Raw genomic sequence first — 14795 nt, 5'->3', positions numbered from 1 at the left:
GAATTTGGGAAGGAAAGTGCAGCCCCCCCACCCACAAGGAGGCGGGCTCTCACCCAGGGTGTCCTTGAGGTTCTTCACGATGGAGGCCTTCCTAGCGCTGTTCTTCCTCTCCACGTAGTTTGAGGGCACGAAGCCCGTCTTGTTGGTGGCGTTCCGCACGCGCCACCATGACTTGGAGTCGTCCAGGAGCCAGAGGCGCTCGTTCTTCTTGATGTCCAGCTCCTGGTCCTGCTGGGCCACGTAGTCGAACTTAGCGACGACAATCACCTCTTCCGTCATCTTTGGCCGGCCTCAGCTCTGATGGAGGTGGGGGGGAGACAGATGCTGTAACGCTGAATGTTACCAGCGAAGCCATTACAGAAAGTCAGCACCCACTGCAGGCTCATCCGTAACTGGGGAAGAAACCAACTTTATTTACATCTATTTAGTTAAACGCTTTTATTCAAAGTGGCATATAATTGAGAGAGTAGGATCAGACAATTCCTGGAGTAATTGGGGTTAAGGGCCTTGCTCAGGGACCCAAAGGTGGCATCGCTCCGCCGACCATGGGATTTGAACCGGTAACCTTCTGAGTCCCAACCCAGAGAACTGTCCCCTCTACCCAACAAACTATTTTTTATACTTTTTTTTGTCAGTGCACAATTCCATATATGGTATTTTATAGTGTCAATGTCTTTATAATTATATAATTATTGTAAAATAAATAGTACAAATAAATCTCTCTTTGGATAGGTGTGTCCACATTTTTGACTGGCACTGTTTATATGCTACGGTGCATCTAATCACAGATTAGGGCAATGGCAAGAAGACCACGACATGATAGTGAATAACACATCCATATATGTGGCATTTCCGTCTAAGAAGTAAGAGAAATTATTTTTACAACAGGCATGTCAGAATGGTCTATTCCGGGAAATTTGCACCAAAGCTTGAGATACTGCCTCTCAGAATGGGGGGGGGGTGGGTAGACAGACTAGATAAGGAGGTTCTAAAAGCAAATGTCCACTAGAACTACAACTCAAACCATCAGCCGATCTGAGAAACCCCTTTCAGACCGCCGATCAGTGTGACACCGGGTGAACTCTGTCAGACAAACCGCTAGCTGATCTGCACACCTCCCGCACACCCCAGGCCTTCAACCCCTAACCACATCTGCTTGCCACCCCCCTGTTCAAGGAAAAAACAAACACCTAACTTCCTGCCAGCAGAAGTGACAAAGACGTAAGAAACCGTAGAAATGCAGCCTGCGGTTTCTGCTACGGTGGGGCAGCTATCCCATAATCCACTGCACATTTCGCCACCGAATACCGGAAATTAAACGTGCTGCGGGGAACAGAGAAGGAAAGTAAATTAAAAATTTTATTTGTTGGTCTGTTGGTTGTTGGCTGGCTCAAGCCAGCAGTACGGCTTAATCAGGCACAAATGTGGCCGTGATGATCGTCTCACACATCTTTCCCCATCAGCCCATTCCATGGACCCTCTCCTGGGCATCCATCACCTCCACTGAAAATGCATCTACCTCAAAACATGGCCCAAGGCTGAAACTCAGGGAGGGCAACGTAGACAGCAACATGGGGGGGGGGGACTCACACCAGCACCCCTGACCTGGGAGCGACCCCTATAGTCAGGGGCAGACTGACTATTCTGGGGGGGCGAGGCTAACATCAGCATGGACACTCAGGTGTCACAATTTAACTGACAGATCCTTTTTCCCTTGAGGCTGGGCTACGTACACTGGGCTACGTACGCTGGGCTACGTCCTAGGATACTGATAATGGGGCTACTTCCATTGGGTCACAGACCGTGTGGCTAAAAAGAATTATTTTTAATCTTTTTAGTCTTTTTTTTTTTTTTTTTTTTTAAATAATGCATGAATGCTTTGAGCTGTTACTGCAGTACTATAAATTGATAAATTGATAAATTGATTCACTGTAAATAAATTTGGTTGAATTTTTTTTTATTTGGGTTGTAATCTAATAAACAATAAAAAATGTTTGATGGTGAAGACTGAACCGGTTGAGATTCACTGGCCGAGGTTAGATTAAGATGCAGTGTTTTCCCTACCATTACATCGCCCGCCCTCCCAAAGGCACCTCCCACCCCCCCTTGAAGGTCAAGTTAATTTTATTTAAATTTCATTTTCTATATAAAGGGTTAATCATTCCCAGAGACCGAGAGGCCCGAGCAGATGACTGATGTCTACAGAAGCGGAGCGCCCGGCCAAAGCCGTCCCACAACCCTCCTGCTACGCTCTGGCCGTGGGACAAACCCAGGCTACCCCTCCCCCCCCCACTCCCCCGACTCCAGGGAGACATCAGCACAAAGGAACCAGCTGCGGCTGCATCACGCCTTTTGCAGTACGCCCTCTGACAGCTGGGGGGAGCCGCGCTTAAAGAACGACACTGGCGTACAACTAGGTGAAACCCTGCTACCACTGGTTTCTCTAGGCAACATCCAGCTGGAATCAGCACGAGCAAAAACAGCCCAACGGACCTTGACAGCATCAATAGCAGGGTTAGGGTCTTCTACTACAAAAAAAAAAGTTTCAGCGCTTCAAGTGTACGTTGCCCAGTATGTGCTACAGTGATAAGAAGCAGAGCATTAGGAGATGTGTGCCTCAGTGGGTTAGAAAACCATACCCATGACCAGAAGGTAACCAGTTCAATTCTCAAGTAGCGCGATTTCACCATTGTGCCCTTGAACAAGGTCCTCAACCGCTCCAGCGACTGACCACTCTGACTCTCTCAAAAAATAAAACTGCCTGTTAAATAAATTAAAAAGCCAAATTCAGACTTACCTGTGCCTCATCCAAGCCCTCAGCTCCTCCACTCAAGCTCCACTCCACCCTAACTCCAAGAGAGACAGGTAACCAGGCCCACGTACATGTCAAAATGCTGCACCAAGATCATCATTCTTCGCTGTGCGTCACGGAATTCCCTGGAGAGGCTTTGAGGATAGTCTTGTTCGTGAATACCGTCACAGAAGAGGGTTGTCAACTGAGTGTAAACGTAGGAATTTCTCACATCAGCAAGAACAAATAATCAAGGAAGAGAATGAAAAAAAAAACACTCCATTGTTTCCAACAACCTGCCCCTGCAACCCAGTCTGGATCAACCAAACAAGAGATAGAGGACCTCAAGACAGAGGATCGAAAAAGGGGGCTACCCTGAGCTGAATCACTGTACGACCGCCAAAAACTTCAACTAAACGAAAGCAGCAAATTATTAAACCAACAATGCCACATTTTCTTCTCCTTAGAGATAAGCTATAGGTTAGTATCCATCATCCGCACGGTTCTGTCCACGTGCAGCCATGATCACGAGCACGTGAGTGCGAGCGTGACCTGGGAGATCCAGCCGGCAGCTGTGCGCTTACTGCACACCCCCCCTCACTCTGGGCTGGACCTCAGCATCACAAGATTCCTCTGGCAGGTCGCCCCCGCCTCCCCCACCCACAAGCACTGCAGCCGTTGATCGCTAGGGCGCGAAGCTGGAGACTGGCAGGAAACAAAGGGGTGATTTATGTGTCGAGGACACCAACCCCCCCCCCCCCACGATAAAGTGCACACGCAGAGCCCAGAGCATGCCCCACGAACAGTACAGCGCCACCTCCCTGGTGCGACCCAGTCCCCCGAGTAGATCCGAGAGCATTCCCGGCCACAGTCCCCCCCCCCCCCCCACTGCTTTGTTGCACTTCTCTTGTGGGCCCGCTGATTGGGATGCGGCGGAGTGAATGCGACGTTCCGGCTGGTGCCAAAGCTGCGAGGCAGCTGCGCCGTGAATGGTCACGACGGGGACCCGCTTGACGGCACGAAAGTGGAGGCAGGAGTGGGCGTCCCACACCGGAAGGATGCAAAAAAACTACTTTTTTTTTTTTTTTTTTAATAGCCGCCTCTATGCATCCATCTTGCTGCCTACCCCGCCCCCACCAACATGGGGTTTCAGCACGGCCCCTCTCCTGGCATCTGGGGGCCGCTGCGACATGCCAGCGGGGCAGGACCTTCCTGTTCAAAAGCCTTTAAAGATGTCCGAACGAGACGGGTTCTTGCCAGCTGAAAGGTTCCTCCTTCGGTTCTCGAAACACCGCACGCCAGGTTTCTTGTCTTAAAGGGAACGTGACTGAAAATCTGTGGGATCATTTCCATCAGATTCAAAACACCCGAGTGTAAAAAAAGATCTAACAAGGGGCCGGCAGCAGCTGGTCAGAGCATAGACCATGTCTGGCTAAATCAATCCATCCATACATCGATCAGCAGGTTTGTCGTTTCTAGGGTCCCCACACAAAAAGTCACTTTACCCCCCCGTAAATGTTTCTGGCCAACAGGGGGCCCTCAAACCTCAGGACCCCCCACAAAAATGTGTGGCTTGATTGGTGCCAAACTGCACACATACGTTAGCTTTCAGCTTAAACCTAAAAATAACAGCAGCTCTCTTTCTGCTCCTTAAGTGTGTCAAGCAAACGGACACCTGCGGGAAACACCTGAACGCGCGTGGGGGCGACCTCACCCACCGCGGGGAGAGCACAGCCGGATCAGGACACCTGGCGGGCTGCACATGGGGAGCGACCCTGTAACCCCAAGTAGGGAGGAAGGCTGGTCTGAAAACGACAGGGTGTCATGGCACCACAGACGTCACCCGACATCCCGAGTGTGCCACATACGGCCGAATCTAAAAGAGAACCATTTACGACGAAGCCTAAAACAAACGACCAAACAAAAACACAGAAACACCACATTCTGCTGGATGAGGGAAAACCCAGCTGCGTCTGCTTAAGGTTCCTCCATTTCTGATAATTACCCAAGAACTCTGACATACTTCTGTAAACCTGAGGAAAACCATAAGATTTTTTTCCCTTTCAAGCCTAAATGCTATCAGGATTCATTAAAACTACTTTGCCAGTCTGACGACTCAACATGAAGCCACCAGGAACGATAAATGATCATTGTTCATCGTTCATTACACATCTCTCAACTGCTACCACACAGCCAGAAGCAGCCTTTGCTCTACAAGAGGGGAAGAGAGGAAAAAAAAACAACTCAGACAAAAATAAACAGATAAAAGAGCGGCGACAAGCACTAGCTCCCCATGCGGCTCTGCAATTCGGGCCTGAGCCACAGACGAAAGACAGAAGGCCAGTCTGACGACTGCTGGCCACGAGGACATCTTGAGGAAAACTGTTGAAATGCATCTTGACATGCAGCAAGAGCCCTTGTCAAGAATCTGGTCTTTAAAAGAAAAGCATAAAACTCCGGTTTATTAGGCAGCATATTTAGAGCAAACAAAACAAAACAAACAAAACAAACAAAACAAACAAAACAAACAAAACAAACAAAACAAACAGACGAAGTGTGATCATTATATCAGGCCATTACTGTGATGCCATATTGGCCCCCATCCTCACCTTGGCCTTAAGATTTAATCTCTACTTCACTATAATCGGTCAGGCATCTGGCCCCCACGCCCCCAGCGAAAAAAAGTTAACACCTCACAGCAAGCTCCCTTTTATATACGACCAACAAGCGCTAAGACGCAATGAACAAACGAAAAAGGGAAAGGAAGATGACAAAAAACAAAAACCACCGAACTTTGGTGGTTTCCTAAGCATTGCAGCCTCTCTCACAACAATGCACGCGCAACGCTGCCTGTCTAATGCACTGTCGCATTTTTTCCACTGCGCGTGGCGTACGGTAGGGCAGGGACGCTCGTTTTTCAGAACATGCTGAGGTAGTCGCTCGCCACATCCTGCTCCGCCGCGGACGCTGAGGGGTGGGAGAGGCGTGCCTCCACAATCCACTGCCACCGTTCAGGTTGTCAGCTAAAGGGGCTTTTTCCACAGTCACCTCCCCCCTACCCAAGGTAAAGGAAAAAAAGCTGACGCTGATATACAGACTAATATAGCCGAAAGTGCTGAACGTCAAAAACGGCAAACAATAGTTATATAAAAAAAACGATAAACGTTTTTTGTTTGACATAATTTCATTTACAGTTGTGGCGTGCAGAAACTTCTGTCTGGTAGCGTATGTCGTATTTTAATCCAAAGTGACAGACTTTTTAGGGTTTGTCCCCAGAGCAATTGGGGGTTAAGGTCCTTGCTCAAGGGCTTAAAGGTGACATGACTCTGTCAATCCTGGGGTTTAGAACCAGCGACCTTCCGGTTACAGGTTTTCACATGGTGAAATTCTTATGCCACAGCTGCAGGTAAAGGTATAGCCACAAATTTACCCTAGTCATCTCCTCCACTCCACATCACACTGTCCAGCTGGGACGCGACCCTCCACTCTGAAACATAAGGGCCTGATTCCAACGTCCTACTGCTCCGCTTTAAAACTCTCCGCATTAAGCATCATGACAGGGACCGCCCCGGCAGAATCTCCAAGACGCGGAGATCTTTCCTCAGGTCAAACACTCGGCAACTTCAAGGAAAGACAACGTTGCCCGACAGAGGATGTGAAACAGACATTCGCCATGAAAGAAATGCAGCTTCCTTTTATCGGGTAAAACTTCCCCAAATAAATCAGTAGAGAATAAAGCAGACCATGCTTATGAAACACAGGTCAACAAGTTTCTATACAATAAAAAGATATATTAATGTTCTCCGCATGACCATAACCAAGCTAAATGATGTATACTACCCCCGATTACTGTATATTTCATAATAACCTAAAGTAAAAACAATAGATTACGCACTCTTTTTTTTAAAAATAACACATGGAAAGACAGAAGATCTGGAGAACTGGGGTCTCAAATTTTCCAAAACACTTGGCAAACAGAAACTCATCAGATCCAGCTTACCACAGAAAGTCAGAGGGAGTCACATGACAGCAATCACCCCCTCCCCCACTACCTTTTTTTTTTTTTTTTGGGAAAATTACCAGGCTATGCAGTCACCGGCTCGATCTGTGTGAACCCGGGACACGGCCTCCCCAGTGGAATTCCCTCCTCCTCTGTTAATCCCCCCCCCCTCCTCGCTTCTCACACGGAGGAAGAACCCCGGGGCCTCGCCGGGGTCGCAGTGGCGTGGGGGTCATGGGATAGATCGGCGTCTAGCAGCGGCAGGGAAGTGGAGGAGGAAAATAAAAATGAAGGAAGGAGATGGAAGGAGAAAAAAAAAAGACCTTCCAGCCCACATTCTTTCCACGCCGAATATACCGAAGGCACAAATGACACCTACAAGATGAACGATTCCAGGAAAAACAATCTAAAGGTTTCTTTGGTTGAAGAAATCTACCAGTCAAATGGTAAATAAGATTCATGCAGATACGGGCTTGTTCCTCACAGAGCAGGTCTTGAGAAGTTTAATGACAGTAGAAGATGACAAACCCAGCCGACACCTAACAGTATAATGAGTATAATGGGCTAAAGGGGACGAGAGCAGGACCAGGAGCGTCTGTTAAGGGCCGTGTGTGACGGCAGAGCATCCACCACGACCGATATCTGGATGGACCTACAGGACGTCTTGAGACCTGGTGGCACATGGGCAGCGCCATTCTCAACCACGGGCTCCAACCTCCCCCGGACAACCGCCATTGCCATGGCGACAAGACCCCGGATGACCTTCGCAAATAGGACGCAAGGAAACTCAACTCAATGTGACCATAAGATTAAACCGAGGTCAAAAACAGAGGTGGGATTCTATGAAGTTTCATTGCGCAGAACAATCCTGAAACAATCCGCGTGTCCCTTTAACTCCGATCCGGAGAATATCAGGCCGGGTGAGTCACCCTCACATCCATCGATGTTATCCACCCGCGTGAGGAGATTTTGAATATTCCCGTCTACATCCCGGCCATCGCCCCATCCACACGGCTATCGGTCATCTGGATCGACCGGCAGTAACGGCACACACTCGCCACTTCCTCCCAGGATGGAAGGCTCGTCCCAACAGCGACCAGGAAAGGAGGGGGGGGGGGTTCAAATAGCAGATCGTATCACGAACAGGACGGTTCCGGTTAGGGTTCATCGTCTTTAGGTAAATGCATGCAAAGTTTGGCAGCGCTCCGCAAGGCTTCCGGAAACCGGCGGTTCACCTCAATGGTAGCACAAACAAAAAGCCCAGCTCAAAATCACACTGCTGTTTAAGACGGGCCACCCCTTTAAGACGGGCCACCCCTTTAAGACGGGCCACCCCTTTAAGACGGGCCACCCCTTTAGTGCAAATGCCTGCTGGAGAAGTGAGGAGTAAACGCAATGATGTATTAAACCTAAACTTTTTGAAAATTTAACTACAGTAAATGATATTAGACATGCGCAATTCACTAAGGAATAGGTCCCACTCAAAGACTTGACATCTTTCTGAGTGTGAGACAACAGGATGGCTCCTCAGGAATGACGGAATAAATTAACCAAAATATAGTGAAGAGGAGATGTGCAGCAATGTGATTGGGGGGGTGGGGTGACAGTGATACATTCCAAAAACATTTTATCATATGAACAGCTAAAAAGGTAGTTGAGTGAAATGGAAAGAGGCTCGTCAATAGCCTGCACCTGTCTTTCCCAGCCAATGAGTGTTCTTAGCTCCCGGTAGGGGGCGTGGTTAAATAAGTCCTCAGCTGTCAATCACCAGGAAATGTGCAAGTCCAACATGGCGGCTTCCTCAATTTCCTGTGACGTTATCTGAATACGGGCAGCATGGTGGTGCAGTGTTTAGCACTGTTGCCTCACACCTGTGGGACCCGGGTTCGAGTCTCCGCCTGGGTCACATGTGTGTGGAGTTTGCATGTTCTCCCCATTGTCCCCGTGGGGTTTCCTCCGGGTACTCCGGTTTCTCCCCACAGTCCAAAAACATGCCGAGGCTAATTGGATTACTAAATTGCCCATAGGTGTGCATTTGAGAGTGAATGGTGTGTGAGTGTGCCCTGCGATGGGCTGGCCCCCCATCCTGGGTTCTTCCCTGCCTCGTGTCCATTGCTTCCGGGATAGGCTCCGGACCCCCCCGCGACCCAGTAGGATAAGCAGTTTGGGAAATGGATGGATGGAAGGTACCTGAATCCACCATCATCCAACGATGCTAAACTGGTCGGGGGGGGGGGGGGGGGGGGGGGGGGCAAATCATATTTTATACATCCACAGCTCCTGTTATGCTAACCTCTAAGGTGATCAATTTTTAAGCTTAAAAGAGTTGTGCTGACTCAAGAAGAACTAATGGATTTTTCCATCAAACCTGGTCAAATTTTTTACTATAAAGACTGAAAACTCGTACGGCAATGGGAAACTTACAGGGACCACGAGCTTCAAAATTGCTGAGAAATGCGTTCTGATACTTGTTAGGGAAACCTATTGCTACTTGTTCACAAAAATTAAGTCGCATAATGCTCGATATGAAGAAACCATTGACCAGATTTTGTCGATTTCTCCGTATAAAAGTACCCGATGGCCAATACACCCACCCACCCCCTACCCCACCGCAGCTGCTCGGCATGGGGAACAGACTTTCCAGAAATCACTCGGGTTTCTTGCTCCTTCCGAAGAAATACAGAGAGAACAGTTTACAGCAAGTATTTGGCTAAAAACCACAAATCCAGAAGTTAGCTAAACAAACAATATTTCAAAACACGGGGCCATGAAATATCTTCACAGAAGGGGAAGTGAACCGTGCTGCGCAACACAAACCACGAGTTTCATTGCTGCAAACCCGATCAAAGAATAAAAGATACAATTTTCAGGAAATCCCCCACATAGTTAGTCAGCAAATTTGATTTTCGTTTTTCATTACACTGTCAGGGCCCCATGCCGTTCCATCGATTAGTGCTGCCAATGGGGCTCCCACCCGTCCCACCCCCCGGCCAGTAGAGGGCGACATGCATCACTGCCAAGCCCACATTCGGCGTCTCAAGAACGTACAGGCCAAAAGGCCACTGCGCAGATGCAAGAATCCGGCTTGTGGCCTAAAATTTCCATGGTGGAGGCCCTGGGAAATTTCTGAATATGACCCAACAGAAGCTATAATCACTGATCCCTTACATACGAGATTATCATCACCACAATCACATCGCATTCTGTAACACCTCACCTACAGTAAAAACATTCTGGACAGATTTTAAAGGTTTCCACAGAGTGAGAAACATAACTGCTAAATTGGTACCACGCTGCTCGGAAGTACGAGAAACACAAATACAGCTAAAGAAATCTAGATGTGACCGTCTTTATATACCAGGGAGATTACGATTCACAAACCAGCAAACCGCCAGGCACAATTATTTTCATAAAAGTGGCAGTCAGTCATCAAATCAGATTAACAAGCGATACGGCCATCTTGGATACGTTTTAGTGTATTACTTTACGTTCAGCATTAAGAGTGATTCTCAGCTTGTGCCATATAACTGCTGCTCTGGCCGCACTTCAAAGTAAGATGATCCTTCTGTCATAGTGCTGGTCAGACACCAAGTTTATCAGCATCTTAAAGGCTGGTCAGAAATCTCCCTACTATCCCACACCTGCCCATCAAGTTCGTTCCTCCAGACTCACTGATAGCAGTGGAAGCAATCAAGCTTTTTCAAAACATCCTTCCGCTATATCTACATATAGATAAAACATTGCCAAGCACAAGTACAGTGTCACTACCCACTGATAGAATTTTCATATAAAATCTCCATATAACAATAAACCAGCTGCTGTTTTCCACAATAAACACTAAAAAAAAAAACTGTGCATCATTATGTCATTCATAAACTCTCAATGCATCAACCTATTTAGATAAAAAAATAAATCCATGGTAAAATATGCTTCCCAATGCTGGATTATGTATAGAATTGTTGACAGAACCTGGTCACAAGTAACAAAATGGATCTGACGAGTAACAAAACATCCTGATGTATTCAGTCACACTCCAACACAGATCAAAGAAGTAAACTTCAACAAGGCCAAATAAAAAAAAAATAAATAAATAAAAAAAAATCAGCTCTTCATGCTACAAATACTTTATTCTGATTATTTTCTGGAAGAAATCAAAAGTGGAGACCACCTTCCAAATCAGTTCGGCTTTCAGCAGATTCTGCGGCAAAATCAGGCGTTATAAATATTTACCATCCTTAGTGATCAGAAGAGATACAGTGCTATGTGGCCTGGAAAAGGAGTAACAGGTGGACCCGGGAGACTCAGGGCCGCAAATCTCTCATACAAGGACCCTCCTAAACAATCAGCAAAGGGGCCAAAGCAGCCGCAACGTTCTGCTTTAATAAACACACCTTAAGCACTTTCGTCAAATTTCAAAACAAAATGTCACCAAAACGTGACAAAACATGATTTCGAAAAGGGAGCTTTTCCATCTGGAGGGGACGAGGGCAATGTCTACAAATCAATACATTCTACTCAAGTTAACTCCCAAAGGAAATAAGCGCATAAACAGCTGTTAATCTACCCCTCCCAGACAGCGAGCTTAAAGGAAGAGATTCCCCCCCCCGCCCCGCCCACACCCCCAGATACAACTTTCTCAGGATCTGAAATTTTAATAAGAGGTTGTAACGGCAGGTTTGCTTCATTGCTCCCTCAATTAACTGGCTAACGAGCACGACGAGGGCACCTGTGCGACTCCCTCCAGCACACAGACTGATCCTTCACCCGTCTGAGAGAAGGAGCCCAGGCCATCAGCCCGCCTCAAATGGAGAGTCACAAACGCCGAGGAGGCGCACGTCAACCAGGAGACGCGCAAGGAGGTCGAACCGGATATCCAACCTGACAGCAACCAGAAGTAGGACGAGAGCCCCAGCAACGCGACGCTGATATAAACACAATCAAGAATGCATTTCTACACACAGCTTGGCCCAAAACGCAGCCTGAAAACGCCCTCCCGCAAACCGTAATTAACGCAGAAAATGACACACGGAGCAAGCAGACACTAATCACAGCGGAGATCACGGCCGAGTAGACAACCACCCTAAGAGCAAAACAGGGTAATAGAGGGCTTAGGACAGTTTCAGACATTACAACACCCTACCTTCTAGGGGTCTTGAGGGATAGTGAGGGCCTTCTTCTAGACAGTATGTAATTATGCCTACCCCATCCCCCCCCCAGCCCCTCCACCATTCTCAGTTTTTGCAATGCATCAGCTCGTCCTCCAAACCTCAACGAACATGAGGTCAGACATGATAACATATGGTTTTCATGGCCAGCCAGGATAAAATGAATAAGAAAAAAAAAATAAAAAAAACTCATGCAACAAGGGCTTCATGCAGAACCTGTGCCAGAATCCATACTGAATTACCTGTAAACAGCTGGTGCGAGGCAGGGTGTGCTGAGGTTGGGTGCAGATTGCTGAAATGAAGAGAGACTGCTCACTGCTTCAGAAATCTCACCGCCTGATGTTCCGATTCAGGATTGCATCTTTCACACAACCAGTCCCACTTCTGAATTCACCCAGAGACCAGTCATGACAACAAACCTCGCCTTTGCAGTTAGCATTAATAAAGAGCAGTCAAATTCTTCTCGCTTTATTTTTGGGACTGCCCCAATGTTCTCCCCAAACGTTCCCCCAACTTCATGGTCCACCACACGCAGCCCAGTAATATGGAGGAATGCTTCACCCTCCCTGAGGTCTGTTTAATCCATTTTGGGGTTTGTGCTATTTATTACTCAAAGAAGATCTGTAAAACATCAAAACACTTCACATCCACCAACTTTAGCTCCTAGAAGCCTATTCCACTACTATCCAACCATCTTTTTAAGTGCATGAGAATTTGTGTCAAAACACACGAAATTAAACAGACTGACGCATATCAAGTATCAATGCGAATTGAGGCCAGTAACGTGCATCTTCCCATGCTTAATGGTGGAAACTTCGAAGGTTTTCCGCAAACCCGCTTTCCCATTGCACCGACAGGGATCCCACTCACACACGGGATCTTTGCCACGAAACGAAAGCCATGTTTCCCCCGCCTGGTGAACCTTCTGAAGGCTAGGGCAGAAACCATACCGCCGCATGCAGTGGGACCGCTTCCAGGCATGATTAAAGCGATCTGCCGGGTCCTTATAAAAGTCACGTCATCTTTACATCCCATAAAGAAACAGGAGATTTTTTAAATAAGTAAATCTGATCAGAAACCATAAAAAGACAAGTCGCCTCCTAAACAGGACCCGGCATGTCAAGGGAATTTCATTGCCAATTTTAATTGTGAAGGAGCGCATTTATTTTTAAAAATTCAGTTTTATATATACCGTGGTAACACGAAAATGCTGACCATATGCATACTGAATGAATATATACTTGCCCTGTGGACAAAGTGGCACAATAAATATGAGATTATGGTACATGCGTCTACCCCAAAACATTAAACAGAATCCTAAATGACTATACTCCTATCCTCATTTAAAGTTAACGTTATAAGGTAGCTGATCCAGATTTTAAGAGTGAAAAGGCATCAATTGCTCAGACGCTGGCATGATGTGGCATCAAACAAAAATAAGCGAGAAAAAAGACAAACCATTTTCCTACCTGTGCACCGTATTTCTTGGAGAGCCAGCAGCCGTTAAACAAAGCGCGATGGAAAAGTACAACTGTCGGTCCAAGATAAAGACAAAAACCCGATTTATTTTAAAACAACACAGTTGAATAGGTACGCCTTTTTGAAGACACTGGTTCCAACATGAGCCGTCTTCCCTCAATCTAACTTGTTTCGGGGACTCCGCCCCTTGCTGCATCCCATTGGTCCAACTCAGATGGGCTTCTCCTGTTGATTGGTTAGAAATCCTGCCTTTCAAGCCACACCAGCATTCACATTACCTAAATACTGGAATTTTATAGTTATAATTTGACGTGTCGTTGTATGTACTGACTGGTGGGGTCTTGTGGGGATCGTGAAAAATATTCTCATCCGCAGTTATATTTCAAAAAACAGATGAATAACTGCTCCTGCTTTAAAATTCATTTACACACTATAATAAATCATTTTGCCGTTTGTAATCTCATTGTAAAAGTCTAAAATAAAAATGAACATACGCGCATTTATATCTAAGTTAAATTTAAAAATTCATTTAATATTTGTGTGATACCTCACCGTACCCTTTTTAATTGCATATCCGCCAAGTATTCCTACATATTAAAATCATCGATATTTATATCGCAAGCATGGGAATAGCAAGCGTTCCCTGTTGGATATTCGGCATTGCAAATTCCAACGGTACATTCAGCATTATTTACTCATTCCCATTTAGGGTGGGTGGCTTTGGGTGGCGGCACATTCTCATGCCATTGATTTTAAACATTTCGTTGTTTATTCAAACAAGCAGAGTGTGGGAAAGGGAAAACGCGAGAGAAAAGATAATTTAACAAAACATAATTAAAAAAAAACGTGTTTTCGACTCATAAAATCGAAGGTCACTGACGTATGTACATCTATATATCTGTTGTCAGCAATAAAGATTAAATGAAGCCATATCTACGTGGCATATACTTATACAGAAAGCATCTGTGAATGACCTGTTTGACTAAAGCGTTTATTATTGCCATATGCTAATGAGCTGTTTTGGGTTTTTTTTAGAAGGCCAGATGCTTTCGGGTTCAGCATTAGATTGAGGGCATTTGTCAGGTCGGACACCACAGTTATTTAGTTAGAAAGGCGCTACGGAAGCAAGAGGGAGGATTGGAAAAGCACCACAGCTTGTCGGGAATGAACCTCTGTGCCCTTTAGAAGGGAAATGATACGGAGCTGATTTAAATAACACAGAGATGCATCATTGACGCGGACAATGTTATGCCATCCACTGATTCTGTTGCATCTCAAAACTATCCATCCGTCCATAGTCACTGATCTCTTACACTTTGATATTGCCTTCAGCTGCAGCTGACACGACTCCATCGCATTC

General features: G+C 46.5%; 1 protein-coding gene across 5 annotated transcripts in view; it reads right to left on the bottom strand.

The window, feature by feature from the left end:
• Nucleotides 1–13590, bottom strand: part of nck1a (NCK adaptor protein 1a) — a 28799-nt gene extending 15209 nt beyond the window's left edge. Inside the window, exons 1-4 of one of the 5 annotated variants that reach the window (XM_048988388.1) lie at nt 13426–13590; nt 12199–12248; nt 2798–2996; nt 54–297 (exon numbers count right to left, since the gene is read on the bottom strand). In XM_048988388.1, coding sequence (XP_048844345.1) covers nt 54–279 — 226 coding nt within the window. In that variant the 5' untranslated portion in view covers nt 280–297; nt 2798–2996; nt 12199–12248; nt 13426–13590. The remainder of the gene's footprint in view (nt 1–53; nt 298–2797; nt 2997–12198; nt 12249–13425) is intronic. The other 4 variants (XM_048988389.1, XM_048988386.1, XM_048988387.1 and 1 more) reach the window with 4 other exon arrangements.
• Nucleotides 13591–14795: the final 1205 nt, after the last annotated feature.

Source organism: Brienomyrus brachyistius, chromosome 21, assembly GCF_023856365.1.
Source record: "Brienomyrus brachyistius isolate T26 chromosome 21, BBRACH_0.4, whole genome shotgun sequence".
Taxonomy (NCBI): domain Eukaryota; kingdom Metazoa; phylum Chordata; class Actinopteri; order Osteoglossiformes; family Mormyridae; genus Brienomyrus; species Brienomyrus brachyistius.
This window is presented reverse-complemented; position numbering and strand designations above follow the sequence as displayed.